This window comes from Canis aureus, chromosome 5, assembly GCF_053574225.1.
Source record: "Canis aureus isolate CA01 chromosome 5, VMU_Caureus_v.1.0, whole genome shotgun sequence".
Lineage (NCBI taxonomy): Eukaryota > Metazoa > Chordata > Mammalia > Carnivora > Canidae > Canis > Canis aureus.
In genome coordinates this window covers 73,330,400-73,348,587 of record NC_135615.1, presented here as the reverse complement: position 1 = coordinate 73,348,587, position 18,188 = coordinate 73,330,400, and the positions used below count along the sequence as shown (strand labels likewise).

At 41.5% G+C, this 18,188-nt stretch overlaps 1 protein-coding gene and 1 non-coding gene across 3 annotated transcripts in view; both read left to right on the top strand.

Annotated features, from left to right (window-relative positions):
• PPP1R8 (protein phosphatase 1 regulatory subunit 8) overlaps nucleotides 1–18,188 on the top strand; it is a 19,939-nt gene extending 1,751 nt beyond the window's left edge. The window contains exons 2-7 of one of the 2 annotated variants that reach the window (XM_077898901.1): nucleotides 354–414; nucleotides 6,185–6,338; nucleotides 7,861–8,081; nucleotides 9,586–9,730; nucleotides 14,038–14,102; nucleotides 16,731–18,188. In XM_077898901.1, coding sequence (XP_077755027.1) covers nucleotides 354–414; nucleotides 6,185–6,338; nucleotides 7,861–8,081; nucleotides 9,586–9,730; nucleotides 14,038–14,102; nucleotides 16,731–17,084 — 1,000 coding nt within the window. In that variant the 3' untranslated portion in view covers nucleotides 17,085–18,188. Of the gene's footprint in view, nucleotides 1–353; nucleotides 415–3,342; nucleotides 3,368–6,184; nucleotides 6,339–7,860; nucleotides 8,082–9,585; nucleotides 9,731–14,037; nucleotides 14,103–16,730 lie in introns of those variants that run through there. The other variant, XM_077898902.1, reaches the window with a different exon arrangement.
• LOC144315028 (small Cajal body-specific RNA 1) lies at nucleotides 1,903–2,068 on the top strand. Its single transcript, XR_013380844.1, has one exon.

Here is an 18,188-nt window from a genome sequence, read left to right as displayed (position 1 = left end):
TAGTGGTCCTGGTAAATCAGATTCAAACTCTAAGTAACCAGACTACCCCAGCAATAGTACTTGGACTCTCTGTGCTGCTTTTTCTCTGAGGTAGATACTCAGTGTTAAAATATAGGTTTCTTTGGTGCTGCTCTAAATACAGATCCAGTAAAGTCTGTTTTAGAGCAATTGAATCACTGGGGAAGTGTCAAATGTAGAAAGGAGCTGTAATAACAGTGAAGTAGATGACATTTCTGCTTGAACATGAACTAATTATAGGCTGGTAGGAGAGCTGCATTGTTGAATGGGACAGTGATTGTAAATGGCATTTACAAACTTATGCTGAAAATACTTTTCTCACTCTTATTTTTCAGGGCAGGTAAACCCCCACCTGGTTTACATCTGGATGTAGTCAAAGGAGACAAGCTAATTGAGGTATGGAAATACATGTCTTCCTTTTTTTTCTCATCACACTAAACATTTTTGCCAATGACTCACTTTTCCACCCCCTCTCCTGTGCTTTGTTTTCCAGCAATGCTACTTTCGTTCATCCTGATTTTTTTTTTCCTATTAAAAGCACATGGTGATATAACACATTCAAACCTGGTATCTCCCACAGACACTGAGTTTTTTGTGACTTCTCTCACCTTCCAGATGAAGGATTTTAATTGATCATAGGCTTATAGATCCCCATCACACTGGACTTTGTGAATTCTGAGTATATGGAGTTGTATAGAAATTCCAAGATATGCGGTAACTGAAGAAGAAAGAATGATGTAGATTGTGTTTCACTTTTAAGTTGCATTTATGCAATTCAGGCCCAAGCCCTTCAAAGAAGTATAGTAAGCTAAGATGCTTGCTCAAAAAAGAGAATGGCATGGTGATGAAACTGATTCATTCATTCAAAACACTTATTGAATGAATGCTTACTGTGTGCCAGTCATTGTACTCAGCAGAGGGACTACAGCAGTTAACACATCAAACATGGTTTCTGTCTTCAGATTATCCGGTAGGAAACACAGTCACACAAAAATTACATGATTATGATTGAAATAAGTACTAAACAGGAAAAGTTTAGCAGAATTCCAGCTTTTATACAAGTTTTTAGAATGAACATCACATGGCACTTCATGTATTTTGATTAGCTATTAGGTTGTATACATTTCTTTTAATCCTCATGGTACCATTTACTTACCAAGAAATGGAGATTAAACCCAGTATGACCATGGAGTTGTGAGTCTTCATGTCTTAGAGCAGTTTTATGTTTACTTACTCAGAATTCAGGTTCAAGGCCCTGTTATTTAATGCAGTTGTTTTTCTTTAGCATGTATAGCAAAAATCAAGATATTCCATGGTTAAGCCATCTGTGAGATCTCCTGAAGGAGACCCAGATGTTTTGCAAAGTATTAAGGTAGGATTTGTGAGGAATTCTGTTAACTCATCATGCCCTTTGCCAGTCTCTTTAAAGAGGCCTTTTGTCCTGGGTACTTCTATCTTAAAGGTTCTAAAACATCCAGGTTGTTCAAGGAAATAATTTATCTAAAATGTCTGTAAAATCTTTTTTTACTATAAACTATTCTATAAAATATGGTTGCTAAATAACATGAAGCTTTGAAGATGTATAGGGATTTATTTTGTTACTAGATTAAGTAAATCTTTAATTTGCAATAGAAAGAAGCAGACAATGAGGCATAGCCTTAATGCTAATATCACCTTCCTTTGTAAAATAATTTATATTTTCAAAGCACTCTAATTTGTCAGACACCCCTCTGATTACTGGTTTCCATTAACTGATCATGTTTTCTTTTAGTGCTCTTAGGTATGCTGAATTGCCATACAGTTGTCAAGTTACAATCCTTAGACATCACTGTATTGCTTCTGAGAGGAATAGACATAAGATGTGCTTATTTTTAAGGATTTAGGCAGCACTTGATACTAACCGAGCTATCTATATCCTAGCCTTGTGCCAAAGGCTTGTGATGTGTTGTGATAGCTGGGTTTAAGAAGTGCAATATTAAAACAAAAGCCATGAGTCTTTTAAGCCCAGTGTGTAAAGACACACTCTGAGTTATAACTCAGAGGCACAACTGGATAGTGGTATTAGCCATACCTAGTGAAGAAATTGTGGTGTTAGTGACTTTTAAAGGCCAGTGCATTATTTCATTCACTTGACATTGTTGAAGAATTAACACATTTCCTTCTTTTTTTTTTTTTTTTTTAAGATTTTATTCATTTATTTGTAAGAGACACACAGAGAGAGAGAGGCAGAGACATAGAAGAGGGAGAAGCAGGCTCCTTATTATAGGGAGCCCGATGTGAGACTCAATCCCCCGACCTGGGATCACGCCCTGAGCCAAAGGCAGGTGCTCAACCTCTGAGCTACCCAGGCGTCCTCATTTCCTTGATTCTAAAACATACTATTATCCTCATATATTTGAACTTTTTGTAATTGAGGTGTCTTTAGTAATGAATGTATATATATATATTTAATTTAGAGGCCCTTTCTCCTCTTTTCCCTCTCTTAATACTTAAGAGAGGTATGTCTGGTATGTCTTTGGCTCCTTACAATTATAGAAATTTGGTCAATATTATAGTAGAACCCAGGAGTGGGTGATGTTATACATTGTTTCCTTGAGACTAGCCTATGAGCAATGTAGTTAGCAAATCTAAGTTTTTGCAGACATAATCTGCGTGCATATAAATATGAATGAGAAATGCCATGAGATTCAGCCTGTGTAGACACTAGCTGGAGAGAACAAAATGTTGAAATTTCAGGGCTCTCTCAGTTCTAAATCAATGTCTTATTTGTAACCCAAATCTTAATTTGGAGATGACATGGGGATGGTTGAATGAGCTGTCAGGCTGTTGTTAAATCTTGGTGCTCCATAGTGGTACGGACCTGGGACAGGCTCTGCTAGCAGCAGATGGGCACTGTGGGACAGTTTCCCAAAGGTGACCCACATACCTAGGCTAGCTTGAACCAATTGAGCCTTAAGGCTAAACTTGAAAGAGACTAGATAAGTGATAGTTAACAGAAAAATTAAGAATGTGACCCATAGTTCTTATTCATTTCTTAAAATGTTCCTTGCCTTATGGTGCATTTTTTTTTATGTAGGTAGAGTGAAGAAAATCTATAATGTAGTGCTTAAAAGAGCTTGGACTCAAGTAAGACAGACCTGAGTTTCTAATCCAGCTTACAAATACAATAGTGTCCCCCCTTATCCAGTTTTGCTTCCCATGGTTTCAAGTACTGACACAGATGATGATCCTCCTGACATGTTGTCAGAAGGTCAGTAGTGGCCTCATGCTGTGTCACAGTGCCTGTTTCATTCACCTCACCTCATCTCATCACATAGGCATTTCATCATCTTACATCATTACAAGAAGGGTGAGTACAGTACTATAAAATATTTTGAGAGAGATACCACATTCACCTTAACTTTTACTACAGTATATTGTTATAATTGTTCTATTTTATTATTGTTAATTTCTTACTATGTCTGATTGATAAATTAAACTTTATCATAGATATGTATGTATAGGAAAAGACCCAATATATGTAGGGTTTGAGATTATATGAGGTTTCAGGCATCCACTGGGGATCTTGCAATGTATCCCCCATGGATAAGGGGGCAACTACTGTGTTTAGCTGTGTGAACTTGAATATGTTACTTACTTTCTTTGTCAAATTGAATTTGCCTCAATTTCGTCATCATAAAAATAAGAATAAAAGTATGGACCCACCCCACGGAGTAGTTGTGGAGATGAAGTGACAGCAGGAAACTTAGCAGAGTGTATGGCACTTAAGTGCTCAGCAGTTGTTACAGTATCAGTTTGAGGTATATTTCTGGATTCATAAGGGGAACACTAAAACATAGAGGAGAATAGTGGCCCACTGTGAGTTCAGTGACACAGCTAGGAATGAAATCTAAGCCTCTTGAGTCCTAGCCTGGTACCATACTAACTTGACTATTTCTTTCTTTTTTTTTTTTTCTCTAAATTTTTAAAAAGATTTTATTTACTTATTCATGAGAGACATCGAGAGAGAGAGAGAGAGAGAGGCAGAGACACAGGCAGAGGGAGAATCAGGCCCTATGCAGAGAGCCTGATGTGGGACTCGATCCCGGGTCTCCAGGATCACACCCTGGGCCGAAGGCGGTGCTAAACCGCTGAGCCACCCGGGCTGCCCTAACTTGAATTTCTTTACTCAGCTTTGTGCTTTCTTCTTTTGGGGATTTTAGGAGGAGTGTAGTGTGAAATATGAACTAGAGCTTAAGGAGACATTGTGTGTAAAGGAAAAACATAACATATTCAAGTTGTAGATTTCTAGTACTGGGAGAAGTGTTAGCAATAATTCATTTAGAATCCTTCATCTATAACAGCCCAATCTACAACCAATCAGCAAAGGCTTTACTGATCCAGGATTAAAAGAAAAATAAGAGTGGGGCACCTGGCTGGCTTGGTGGTGGAGCATGCAACTCTGGATCTTGGGGTTGTGAGTTCAAGCCCCATGTTGGGTCTAGAGATTACGTAAATGATTTTTTTTTTTTAATTAAAAGAAAAATAAGGACAATATTGTGAGTGTTCCATAAAGCTAAAATGAGCTCAAAGAATGTCCTTTATCTTTACTCTTCCTACTTATCTGGTGTTGAAATGACCTTTCTTTTATAAAATGATTTTTTTTTAAAATTTTTATTTATTTATGATAGTCACACAGAGAGAGATAGAGAGAGGCAGAGACACAGGCAGAGGGAGAAGCAGGCTCCATGCACCGGGAGCCTGACGTGGGATTCGATCCCGGGTCTCCAGGATTGCGCCCTGGGCCAAAGGCAGGCGCTAAGCCACTGCGCCACCCAGGGATCCCTATAAAATGATTATGATGATACTAATTGGTGACAGTTTTTTTTAATGTCCTTATTTGGCAAAATAAAAAGTTAACAATGTTACATCAGCTTCTTCTCCCCATATAATTTTTTTACTAATAGTCTGCTGGTCTGTGAAATCCTCCTTTCTGCTATGATATTGGGGCATTCTATAGTTTTGGGTTCTTTTTAGTGGCATAGCAGTGTCTAGAAACATTTTAGAGCTCTTCTCTTAGAATTGTTTTAGACCCATTGCACATTGTTTAGAATAATGGCATTGCATGCAGGTCATTAACACTTGAGTTCAAATCCCAGCTCTGCTGCTTAACCAGCAGAGCCATCTTGGATGAGTGACTTCATCTCTCTCAATCTGTTTCTTGTCTTTAACAGTAGAGGTGATACTTGTTTCACAGAGATGTTTTGAAAATTAGATGAGTTCATGCTTAAAATGCCTAGCAGTAAATAGTCTGTCAATACATGTTAACACCAATACGTTTCTCCCCCAAACCTAGACAGTCTTTGCCCCATGAAGTAGTTCTATGTTTTGACACAGCAGATACTCATGTAGAGTTAACTTAGAATAATATTTTTTTTGTAGCCAATGGAGTTAGATTTAGGTGCTCATACAATGATATCTAATGTAATTGCACTTTCTAAAGAGGGTTCCGAAAATACTTTGGGGCTATGGCAGCATGATTAAAATATGCATAAGTATTTATACCCTTTTCCTTTCCTAGCCAATTGTTAATACTCATTTGAATGTAAATTTTCTAAACAGTTTTATTACTTTGTAGACACGCTTTTTTTTTTTTTTTTAAGATTTTATTTATTCATGAGAGAGAGGCAGAGATACAGGCAGAGGGAGAAGCAGGCTCCATGCAGGAAGCCTGACGTGGGACTTGATCCCGGGTCTCCAGGATCATGCCCTGGGCTGAAGGCAGCGCTAAACCACTGAGCCACCCTGGCTGCCCTGTGGACATGCTTTGTACTTGTTTCCTGGTTGACCTAAAATTAAGATCCAGTGAAATCTTAAATTCCTAATGGATAGAAGATAGCCACTCCCACAGGCCACATTCATCTAATAGAATTAAGAAAAGTTCTTTTCATACCAACATAAGACATTAAACCACTGCATTTGGGGAGATTAATTGCCATCCATCCCCCAAAAATGCTAGTAAATTGTTCTGAGCTCTTTATCTTGAAGAATAGTGGGAAATAGTTTTGTTTTTACCTTGGTAAGAAATTTTATCTATTCAAGATTCTCTGCTTACTAGATTAGAAGAATTTTTGTTAAATCCTGTTGAAACAAGATTTAAGTAATATTTAATTTAATATTTATTTAGAAACTGATTATTGATGAGAAGAAGTATTACTTATTTGGGAGAAACCCTGATTTGTGTGACTTTACCATTGACCACCAGTCTTGCTCTCGGGTCCACGCTGCCTTGGTCTACCACAAGCATCTGAAGAGAGTTTTCCTAATAGATCTCAACAGTAGTAAGTAACTCACATCCTATCCTTTTTCACACATTCCCTTTGGGGTAATGTGAAAATGCTCTTTGGGTTCTTCAGTTTTGAAATCATGTTTTATTGTTTATAGGGAAGAAGTTTATGTTTGGTTTTTAAATCAGCTCTTCTCTCTTTCTGAGGTATCTCCTATTTTCCTGAAATAATTGATGACTGGAAAGAGAAGAGGGTTTTGGGGAGTCATGTCCTGGAAAAGGCAATAGGTATATTCAGAGAACCCCAAAAAAGATACCCAGGAACCAGGGGCTATGGGAATTCAGGTGTTTATAGGACTGCAGTAAAACTGTCCAGTTAAAGCAGAAGCTAAGGAGGGTTCCATTAGAATTAGTATTAGAATTAGTGGTGCAGAACATTAAAAAATACTTGCTTTCAGTGAAATTAAAATTTTAATTTTAAAATTTCAGTTTTTAATTTTTTTATGATGGGTTCTTTATTCCAGCTACATTTTGCTTTGACTTGCTAATAATACCAATTTTTATTCCATGAGCATATTCCAAGTTAAGATTTTCAACTTTGCCAAAGATAATCCCAGAAAAGCAATTGAGACTTAACTGCATGGGGCTCTAAAGTTTGTTCATTCTGCCCATGTATCAATAGAGTGTAAAATGTAAAGGCTCAGGAGATGGGGGGTAGGGGGTGGGGTAACTAGTGACAGACATTAAGGAAAGCACGTGATGTGATGAGCACTGGTTGTTACACACAACTGATGAATTATTGAACTCTGCATCTGAAACTAATGATGTACTATATGTTGGCTAATTGAATTTAAATTAAAAAAACAAGTGTAAAGTCCCCTGCTCCTGGGCTGATCATGTGCTGCTATTTATCCCCTCTCTAATACACACACACACACACACACACACACACACACACACCCAATCTGCTTATATAATGGCGCCTTGTCTCACAAGTACTTACTTGCAAATTTATCTCATCTTTCTCTCCATTTTATAACATGCAGAATGCAGACATGGAAAAATATTCACACTCTCCAGTAGGATATTGGCTTTCCTTGGCATTCATATTGGGCCTATTTTAGCCAACATCCTTTATTGTCCTGGAGAAAACCCAAATATAACTGCCACCAGACCAGAAGTTCTTATATTCCTTATACTTGGGGATGGAGAGGTCAGAGCACAGCAATGTCTGTCTTCTGCCTTGTGGGGCATGGCTGTTGCTGGGTTGGAGCCATTTCTGCTGGAGCCAGAATGAAGCCAAAGCTGTCTGGCAGCAGAGAGCAAGCAGTGGTCTTTGTTATATGGGGTAAGGACATGTCTGAAGATGTGTAAGAAATCCACTGAAGAGATTTAAGACTCAGTGAAGAATTTCCTTTTCATTGTGACCAATGACAAGAGATGCAAAGTGGACCCAGTGCTATTTTCATTTAAAAAAACAAAACTAATGTGCTGGGAGGAGCTACTCACCCTCCTACAACTCCGGTTGGTTTTTGTTTCTGTTTTCTCTCTTATATTTCTGATTTGATTATTCCCAGCACACGGCACTTTCTTGGGTCACATTCGGTTGGAACCTCACAAGCCTCAGCAAATTCCCATCGATTCCACAGTCTCGTTTGGCGCATCCACAAGGGCCTACACTCTACGTGAGAAGCCTCAGACACTGCCGTCAGCTGTGAAGGGAGATGAGAAGATGGGTGGAGAGGATGATGAGCTCAAGGGCCTCCTGGGGCTTCCAGAGGAGGAGACCGAGCTTGATGTAATTCCACGTCCGTCTATGGCATTATTTTGTCTTTTGGGACTCTGGTTTTCGCAGTATGTAGCTGTTCTGAGTAGCTTGAAATACCAGTGACTTAGAATCAGGAGGTTTTTCTTGAGCCCAGTAGTGAGCTTTGCCATTTTGCCAGGACATTGTGGCCTGATGTGACACACCTGGAACAGCTCTGCTGTGTACACTTGGCTGTGTCCAGCCAGACCTCACAAGGAGTTCCTAACAGTAGACCTTCATGGTCTTCTCTGCATCCTCACTGGATATTAGAAGCCAAGGCTGGGAGTTACATTTCTAGAGCTGCACGGTCCTATGCAGTAGCTACTAACCACACTTCTGGTACTCAGTAGTTACATGCGGCAGGTGACTACCATATTGAATGGCAAGGATATAGAACATTTCCATCACCCAGAAAGCTTGGTTGGATAGCACAGGCTTAGAGAAACTGAAGCTTTCATTCAGTTATGTTGTTTTTGTTTTTGTTTTTTTGATATGGTTCAAATAACCTAAGAATCTTCTGAATAGAACTAGGCTGCTTTTGGTCTTAGAGGCCTAGCTGCCCTCAAAGGCCATGAATTTTATAAGATGTAATTTTAAAGTGCTAAAGTTTTCCTTTTCTAGAGGCCAGCCCCAGTGGTTTGTGATGCAACTGTTGTCCTTTACATGTCTGTTGCTACACTGGTGTGATTGGTCTATTCAGGTGGACCAAATGCCAGCATGTCCTTAACTTTCTTCATGCATTTACCTGTTGTTCATCAAGGCAGTTTCCCAGCTCTTGGGAAGAAAAGTACAGCAGAATCGTTATAATTTAGAAGTTACTTTGTTCAAAAGAAGTAGCCTCATAGCAGGGCACCTTGCTGACAGTCACTCTTACCCATTTCTCCTCCAGGTTGCTTCTGTGCTTCCCTGTCTTTTAGGTTCAGTTTGTTAGGTCCTCCCTGGGTCTTGATTCTCAAGACATTTGGAATGTCTCTGACTGCAGTGCAGATTGGAATAAGTCCAGAGGTTTGGGAAGAGGCAGGCAGCAGTGCTGAGGCCAAGTTAATCATTGAAATAGATAGGTGGTTATGAATAGAAATGGGGCCATATACAGGGACAGGGAGTGACAAACTATTAGTGCCAAATATTAAATGCACTGACCCTGTACTTCTGAGCTTTAGTAGGGAGGGCTGCGGAAAGAACCTGTCAGTTGCCCTCTCTCATCTCTGTTTCATTACTTGAAGGCAGTTCAGGGAGTTCATTCTGGTCACATTCTTTAATTTGCAGCATGAATACATGATAGTCTTTCTTTCCCCCCAAGACACAGAACCTCAACTCAAAGATATTTGCACAGACAATCTGTTCTCAATCCAAGGTTCTTTTTTGTCTCTTTGTGACCATCACTGCCCCCTAGTCAGTGAGGATGTTCCATAGTCTGTCAAAAGAGGCTTGTTAATAGTATCCTTCAGATTTCCTGTGTACTGACTCCTGTCTGTCTGTGTGAACCCTGGCCCAGAACCTGACAGAGTTCAACACTGCCCACAACAAGCGGATTTCCACCCTGACCATTGAGGAGGGGAATCTCGACATTCAGAGACCAAAGAGGAAGAGGAAGAACTCGCGGGTGACTTTCAGTGAGGATGATGAGATCATCAACCCAGGTGAGGTGTCTTCCTAGTTTCTTCCAATGAAAAGGTTGTGATCTCAGAGAGTAGTGTGCACAATGTGTAGGTTAGTTGTAATGTTTCTCAACAAGGTGTAGGATAACTAGTGTTATATAAAGGAGAGAGGATTCTTACAGGTCGTTGATGGAGTACCCTCAAACACTCAAGCATTATCCAGTTGCCTTTTGAAAGAAGTACCCAAAGGAAGGACCCGTGTAATTCAGCAGACAGTGCGAGGCTGTAATTCCCACCTGCTGATCCTGCAAGTCTGTATCATAGTGGAGGTTGAAGTAGAGTTGTTTGTTGTCTTACTGTCTGTGGAGTTCTGAGTATGATTGGTAACTCTAAGATTGGAAAACCTATCACCATCAACCGCACTGAAGACTTGCCTCTCTATAAGGATTTAATGCATAGTTTGTATGGAAATGTCAGCAAGCTGAGAGAGCATCTGCTTATGGAAAGGTCATCAAGTTCACCAGTTTGTTCCATCATTCAACATCCATTTATTGGGCTCACATAGTATGTCAAGTTCTCTGGTAGGTAGATGACATCGAGCCAGGAGGTATCGTTTGTATGATGAGGATAGAATTGAGATTCCGAAAACCTTGTTTGAAGTCAGTCTCATTGGATGGAAACAAGGATCCCAAACTAACAAGTTGTTTTACTTCCCAAATGAAATACAATGAGAATAACTTTCAGGTCTTGCACTTAGGTTCAAAATATCAATTATTTAAATGCAGAAGATCCATTCCAGTGATAGCTCATGGGGAAAAAATGATCTAGGGAGTTTAGTTAATTGACTGAGTCATCAGGGGGATGTGGAAACTAATCAAGTGCAGCTTAAGTTGCATTAATAGAAGAGTAAAGTTGCATTAATAGACAGTAACCCCACTCACCTATGTTCTGGGCAGACTTCACCCAAACGGGTTACCAAATGCAAGTGCGGCCTCAACTACCAAATGTGTTATGTAGTCCTGAGGGAGGAGGAGACTCACAGCTATGGAAAACCATCCCCCAAATGCTGAGAATGTAGGGGAGCCATGCTTGAGGAGGCACAGCCACTGTAGTTTGGATATTTGCAGGACTGACCTTAGAGGAAAAGGAATAAACAAAGCCAGAGCCAGTGAGTAGAAGTATTTAGCTCAGCATAAAAAGCAACAAGGGCAGCCCCAGTGGCACAGCAGTTTGGCAGCCCGGGGTGTGATCCTGGAGACCCAGGATCAAGTCCCATGTCGGGCTTCCTGCACGGAGCCTGCCTCTCCCTCTGCCTGTCTCTGCCTCTCTCTCACTCTCTCTGAATAAATAAATAAATAAACCTTTAAAAAAAAAAAAAAGGCAACAACAAATCCTTCATATATTTAGAAGAATTTAAAAAGAGTCCTATGAAAGATCAAGGCATTCGCTCGTTTGGTGTGTGGATAGAGAGGATTACTCTCCAGGCAGTGAATGCCCAACGGAAGTGTTCAGGCAGGGGCTGAGTGACCTATTGGGGAAATTTATTCCTGGGCCCCAGAACCTATTGAATAAGAATTCCTAGGGGTTGGACCTAAAAATTTATAGTTTTAAACAAGCTCTTATTTGTACTGATGAATAGCCAGCAATTTGGGAATCACTGGACTGGTCAATCTTAAATATGTTTCAGAACTCAGAGTCTGATTTGCTCTGTTTTTCTCTTTGAGAATTATTGCCCTGAGGGAACCTGGATGGTTCAGTCAGTTAAGCATCCTACTCTTGGTTTGGGCTCAGGTTATGTTCTCAGGATCGTGGGATCAAGCCCCTTGTTGGGCTCTGTACTGAGTGTGGAGTCTGCTGGCATTTCTCCCCCTCTGTCCCTGCCATCACTGTGGTTACACTGTCTCCTCCCTTCAAATAAAAATAAATAAATATAAATAAGTAAGTAAATAAATAATCATCTATCTTTTTTAAAAATTAAAAAAAAGAAAAAAATATTGCCCTGGAGCAGAATGTGTATTCAGACAGAGCCTAACATAGCCGTTAAGAGGACCTGAGTGTGAAATGGACCTTTCCACTTAGTAGCTCTGTGACCTTGACCAAGTAACTGAACAGATATTGGCCTCACAGGATTGGTGAGGCTAAACGATTAATATATGTACAAATGTACAAATACTTTAGATCAGTGCTCGGCAATCTGTAAGCCCTTGGCAAATGTTAGCCATTATCCCCATTGTCCTCAATTACCACTTTTGTGTTTTATCCACACAACCTTTTCCTATACCAGAAGTAGACTTAGCAGGGAATTTGTCAGTAGATCTTTAGGGGCAGACATCTCATGAAATGGGTGTATCCTCTTTCTTGGAGTGGAATGACTAAACATGAGGAGAAGGTGAGAAGCCTGAGCACCATTCAGCCAGCACGGCACAGGACAAGGAGCCCTCAGAGAGTTAGCCCCACCTCTCCAGAGGCCTGTTGAACATGTGGAGTGCATACTCCATTAGCCACTCCTCTTGGGCTCCGGTTGCTATTGTGCTTCATTTAGCTTTCCTTGCTGAAGGGATGATTGGAACAGGGCTCCTATGGGGATGAGAAAAAAGGTAAGGATGCCTTTTATAGAAACCTCATCTCTTTCCTGATGAGCCTGGATCTTTTCTTCTTTCTTCATATAAAAGTCATTCATTTGTTCATTCACTGAACAAAGATTTGTTGTGAATGTAATGCCAGGGTATATTCTTTGGAGGCATCCTAATATGTGAAAAACCAGACTTATTAAATAAGCCAGGGATTAATTATTCAAATAATGAATCTTTGTTTTCCAAAGGGATTCGTAGGAGTGTTTCTTTGAATAGCAGACACCCTTTCTGCATTTAAAATAAGATCTACAGCCCCTATAAGGGAAACTGCTCCTTTCCATCACTATATTAAGACAAAGGGGGCTTGGAGTAGTTTTTTTTTTTTTTTTAAAGGAATTTTATTTTATTTTTTTTTAATTTTTATTTATTTATGATAGTTATACAGAGGGAGAGAGAGAGAGAGGCAGAGACATAGGCAGAGGGAGAAGCAGGCTCCATGCACCGGGAGCCCAATGTGGGATTCGATCCCGGGTCTCCAGGATCGCGCCCTGGGCCAAAGGCAGGCGCTAAACCGCTGCGCCACCCAGGGATCCCATAGTTTTTAAATTAATGATAGTAATTTTACCTGCCCGTTTCCACGATTTCAGCCTTCATCGAGAAAGGTCCTGGTCATCCTAGGTTATCCAGCCCAGTTGTCCCCTCTGTACTCCAGGAACACTTTTGCCCCCTTCATTGTACTGTAGCCTGCCCAGCTTTTCAACTGTAAACTCCTTAAAGGCAGGACAGTATCTTGCTCTTTATTCCTGTGCTTGATGTGCAATAAATGAGGCATGAGAGAGTTACAAGCATGTCCCTTACTTGGTCTTAGCACTTTCTTCCTGCAGTGAATGAGGCTAGAAACTTTGTAGGACACAATAACGTGTGTGTAACTTGTGAAAAGGAGCTGCTCCCCGGGCAGCCCCGGTGGCGCAGCGGTTTAGCGCCACCTTGCAGCCTAGGGCGTGATCCTGGAGGCCCTGGATCTAGTCCCACGTCAGGCTCTCTGCATGGTGCCTGCTTCTCCATCTGCCTGTGTCTCTATCAATAAATAAATAAATAATCTTTAAAAAAAAAAAAAAAAAAGGGAGCTGCTCCCCATTCTGCCCAGATAGGGGGCTTCAGATCCCCTGTCTTGATTGTATACAGTTGTTCAGGTCGGAAGGCCAGTTAACTTGGAAGCCCTGGGTCTGAATCTCAATTTCTGTCATTTGGTAATGAGCAGTGGGCATCGTCAAGGTGCATGGTATGTGACTACTGCTCATGTGTCACATGTCATTGTTTTATCACTAACATGGGATTGATGAAATCTGCTCTTTGGTTTCTTCCTTCAGAGAGGGACATATATGGAATAGGAAAGAACTTGGGAAGGCAGTACACTGCAGTGTTCCAGAGCCCAGGCCTGTTTCTGACTGCTTTGACTCAAATCCTGGTCTGTCCAGTAATCATACTGGGGAGTCTGCTGGGGAGTCATGCTGAACCTTGCATGGTGACTGGACCAGGCACTTCACTCCTCTATGCCTGAGCATGTGTGTTAGATGTTAGATGTTGACTCTAGTCGTCCTCATCTTGTGGAGTTGTGAGGATTTAATGCAGTGCCAGCACTCAGTAAGCACTTGAAGTGTTAGCTGTATTTTACTGTTTTAATATGAGTTGTGATTACTTTGTTTGCAGTGGGCCCTATTGCCTTAATCTTCCCAGCAGAGTATCAAACTAACCCAGCTCTTGTGTCTTCTGCAGAGGATGTGGATCCCTCAGTCGGTCGCTTCCGGAACATGGTGCAGACTGCTGTGGTCCCCGTCAAGGTAGGAAGCACATTGTAACAGGATTTGAAATGCCATACAGTCTAGTTTAAAAACCCACTCTATTACACGTGTAGGTAAATGTTAGTTTTAAGCACGTTCTCTATAGGGCATCTGGGTGGCTCAGTTGGTTAAGCATTTATCTTCAGCTCAGGTCATGATCCCAGGGTCCTGAGATTGAGCCCTGTATTGGGCTCTCTGCTTAATGGGGAGTCTGCTTCTCCCTCTGCCTGCTGCTTCCCCTGCTTGTATGTACATGGGTGTGTGCTCTCTCTCTCTCTCTTTCTGTCAAATAAATAAAATCTTAAGAAACAACAACACACATTCTTTGCTCTTCTCCTATTTTTCATCATGTGGAAATACTTTCATTCCACCTGAATCTAAGGGATCTGGAATGCCATAGAAAGACTGCAGGTGACGGGCCAGCTTTATGCTGCGTGTAAATTATGGTGTGCTGGGAGTCTCAGCTTACCTCCCAGCAGGGTGCAGAGAGGCCCACTTTTTTTTTAGCCTTCCCTTTTGACTCCAAGTAAGCTATTAGGCGAGGAAGAGGCATTGTTGCATTTCTGCACAGCACCTCCAGCTTTGGCCATGCCTTTGTGTTGTGATTGGGAATGACACAGATAGGAAAGGCAGCCCAGATCTGGATTAGGCTGAAAGATCAGGTGTGTTGAAGAACCAAGAGGTGGAAGTTACAGAGATGGTCTGATTGCTCAACATGTGGAAGAATTATTTGACAATGTAGACTGTCCAAAGGGGGCAGATGGCCCATTGAAGTAGTGAGATCCTTGGGAATTAGAGATATTCAGGAAGTGATTGGAAGATGCTAGTCAGATGTACTATAGAAAGGTTTATTAAAACAAAAAACAAAAAAACTTCAGGGGCATCTGGGTGTCTCAGTCAGTTAAGTGTGCAACTGTTGATCTTGGCTTAGGTCTTGATCTCAGGGTTGTGAGTTCAAGCCCTGCATTGGGCTTCATGCTGGGGGTAGAGCCTAGTTTGTTTGTTTTAAAATTATTTATTTATTTATTTTTTTAAAGATTTTATTTATCCATTCATGAGAGACAGAGAGAGGCAGAGACACAGGTAGAGGGAGAAGTAGGTTCCATGTAGAGAGCCCTATGTGGGACTCGATCCCAGGACTCCGGGATCATGCCCTGGGCCAAAGGCAGACGCTCAACCACTGAGCCACCCAAGCGTCCCTAGAGCCTACTTAAAAAAAAAAAAAATCTTTATGGATTGTATCAAACTAGATTGATTAACTATGTCAAATTTTTGGTTAGTCTTTTTTAATCCAAAAGGGGTAGAGGGTGGAGGGGGATCTTGCGTGAACATTCATAAGGCAGTGTGAAAAAGTACAGATGGAATGTTTTTCCATCTTCATAGCATTCATGTGACATTTCTCCTAGAGCTCTTTTTCTCTTTTTGCTTCTTCCTTTGAAATGTTCTGTTGTCATTAAAGTATAAAACCAGGGCCTCCTGGGTGGCTCGTTCAGTTAAGTGTCTGACTCTTGATTTCAGCTCAGGTCATGATCTCAGGGTTGTGGGATTGAGCCCCTAGTCGGGAGCTTGCCTATGATTTCTTCTCTCCCTTGACCCCTCTCTCCACCAACCCAAAAAAGTATAAAACCAGCAACGGGGCAGGCACCTGGCTGGCTTGGTCAGTAGAGCATGGGACTCCTGATCTCAGGGTCGTGAGTTTGAGCCCTACTTTGGGTGTAGAGATTACTTTTTTAAAAAAGTATAAAAGCAGCAGATATTTTTACTTGTTTGTCAATTTTATTATGATATAATTTATATACAATAAAATGCATACATTTTAAGTTTGTAGTTTAAGTTTTGACAAATATATACATGTGGGTAACCACCACTATACTTCATATATAGATTTACATCACTCCAGAAAGTTCCCTTATGTTCTCTTGCTGTCAGCCCCCGGCACCCAGTAAACTACTTCCCATCACTGCAGATTTGTTTTTGTTTCAGATTAATGTTTAAAAATCAGGCAGTCAACAAGATACTTTTTATTTAAGTACTTAACTATCACCTATTATCACCTCTGCTTCCTAAAAGGGTGTTTTAATGTCAAAAGGAGAGGGAGGCTATGACTTTGAGATAAAGAGCAATCACTTAAACTGGACAAGTTTTTTTTTTTTTTTTTTTTTTTTTTTTTATTTATGATAGTCACACACACACAGAGAGAGAGAGAGAGAGAGAGAGGCAGAGACACAGGCAGAGGGAGAGGCAGGCTCCATGCACCGGGAGCCTGATGTGGGATTCGATCCCGGGTCTCCAGGATCACACCCTGGGCCAAAGGCAGGCGCCAAACCGCTGCGCCACCCAGGGATCCCTAAACTGGACAAGTTTTATGAAAAGCTTATACATTGTCTTCACTTTTCTCAGGATGGTGAGCCCTTTGTGGGGAGCAGTGTTTGGGGGCCACCATGTTAGACAACAACTGTCCCATCTCTTCAGACCCTGAGATTTCAGGATAGTGAAATAAGTTGTCCTGGGAAGAGCAAGCCAAGGGATTGGGGCCTTCTCCCAAGTTTCTAGGGATGGCTTAAAGAAGGCTAACTAACACCCTCTTGTGCCTCACCTCTTGCCTCCTTTGTTCCTTCTGAACCACAGAAGAAGCGGGTGGAAGGCCCTGGCTCCCTGGGCCTGGAGGAATCGGGGAGCAGGCGCATGCAGAACTTTGCATTCAGTGGAGGACTCTATGGGGGCCTGCCCCCCACACACAGCGAAGCCGGCTCCCAGCCGCATGGTATCCACGGGACAGCACTCATCGGTGGCTTGCCCATGCCATACCCGAACCTCGCCCCTGACGTGGACTTGACTCCCGTCGTGCCGTCAGCAGTGAACATGAACCCTGCACCAAACCCTGCAGTCTATAACCCTGAAGCCGTCAACGAACCCAAGAAGAAAAAATATGCAAAAGAGGCTTGGCCGGGCAAGAAGCCCACACCTTCCTTACTGATTTGATATTTTTGGTCATGGAGAAGGGTGGGATTGGGTGGGAATTGGGTGGAAGGGTGAGGGGGGAGCTAATGAACTAGGGAGAAAAACTTTCCATGTGTGCGGTCTCGTCTTTCAGAATGTCTCCTGGGGCCCTAACCATGTACTATTAAAGCTGGGGGTGGGGTTGAAATATCCCATAAAGACCTGTCTTCAGAACACTTTGAGTATAGAGCAGTATTTCCTATTTCCTGCTAGGTAGGCTGCCCTGGCTCTTTCCCAGTCCTTCCATTACCTCCTTTTCTTTTCTCCCTCGTTCTAGGGTCATTTTGATTTAAAGTCCCGTACCGTGGGGGGAAACTCCAGGCCCTCAGGTGGGATCTAGAGCCGTGGCGGTGGCAGCAGCATCAACCAGCCTGTGGGTCCAGCAGCCTGATTTCTGTTTATTGTCCCTGTAAGTCCCAGATAGCGAAGGGGTTGCCATGGATCCCAGGTCGGTCAGAAGAGGGTTTAGAATTCTTTAGTTAAACTAAGGTTTCGACTCTATGTTTGCCTAAGTCACTGGTTTTGAGGTCCAATAGTTAGGCTTTTTTCTCTTTTGTCCTTTCTGTTGGAATGAGAACATTTTGATTTTCCTTCATCTGTGACCAGCGCCCATAGACATGGGTGGGTAGTTTGAAACTTGAGTATTGTTGGCACTTCACCTGTTTCTCTTGTCATACCTGAGTGCTCTACTTGCCGAAGTTTCTTGTTTGATCCCAGAGTACTGTCCTCTAAGGTGTTGCTTTCCTTTTCAAGTGTGTTGTGAAGGCAATTTTTTAAGGATATGACCAGTTAGAGCAACAATTCCAATTAAAAAGGAAAAGATTTTACTTTGCAAGTAACTGATGTCTTTAAGAGGACATTTTTAAGTGTTGGTTCAGAGGCTCTCCCCTCCTCTACTGAGAGCTCTCCTAACCCAGAGCTCCAGGACTCGGCCCAGCTAACAAACGTAGGAGACGAAGGTAGCAAACAGTGATATGAGCTTTGTACAGAGATTTGTACATTTGTGTAATAGGCCTTTTCACGCTTTATGTGTAGCTTTTTACCTGTAACCTTTATTACATTGTAAATTAAACGTAACTTTTGTCA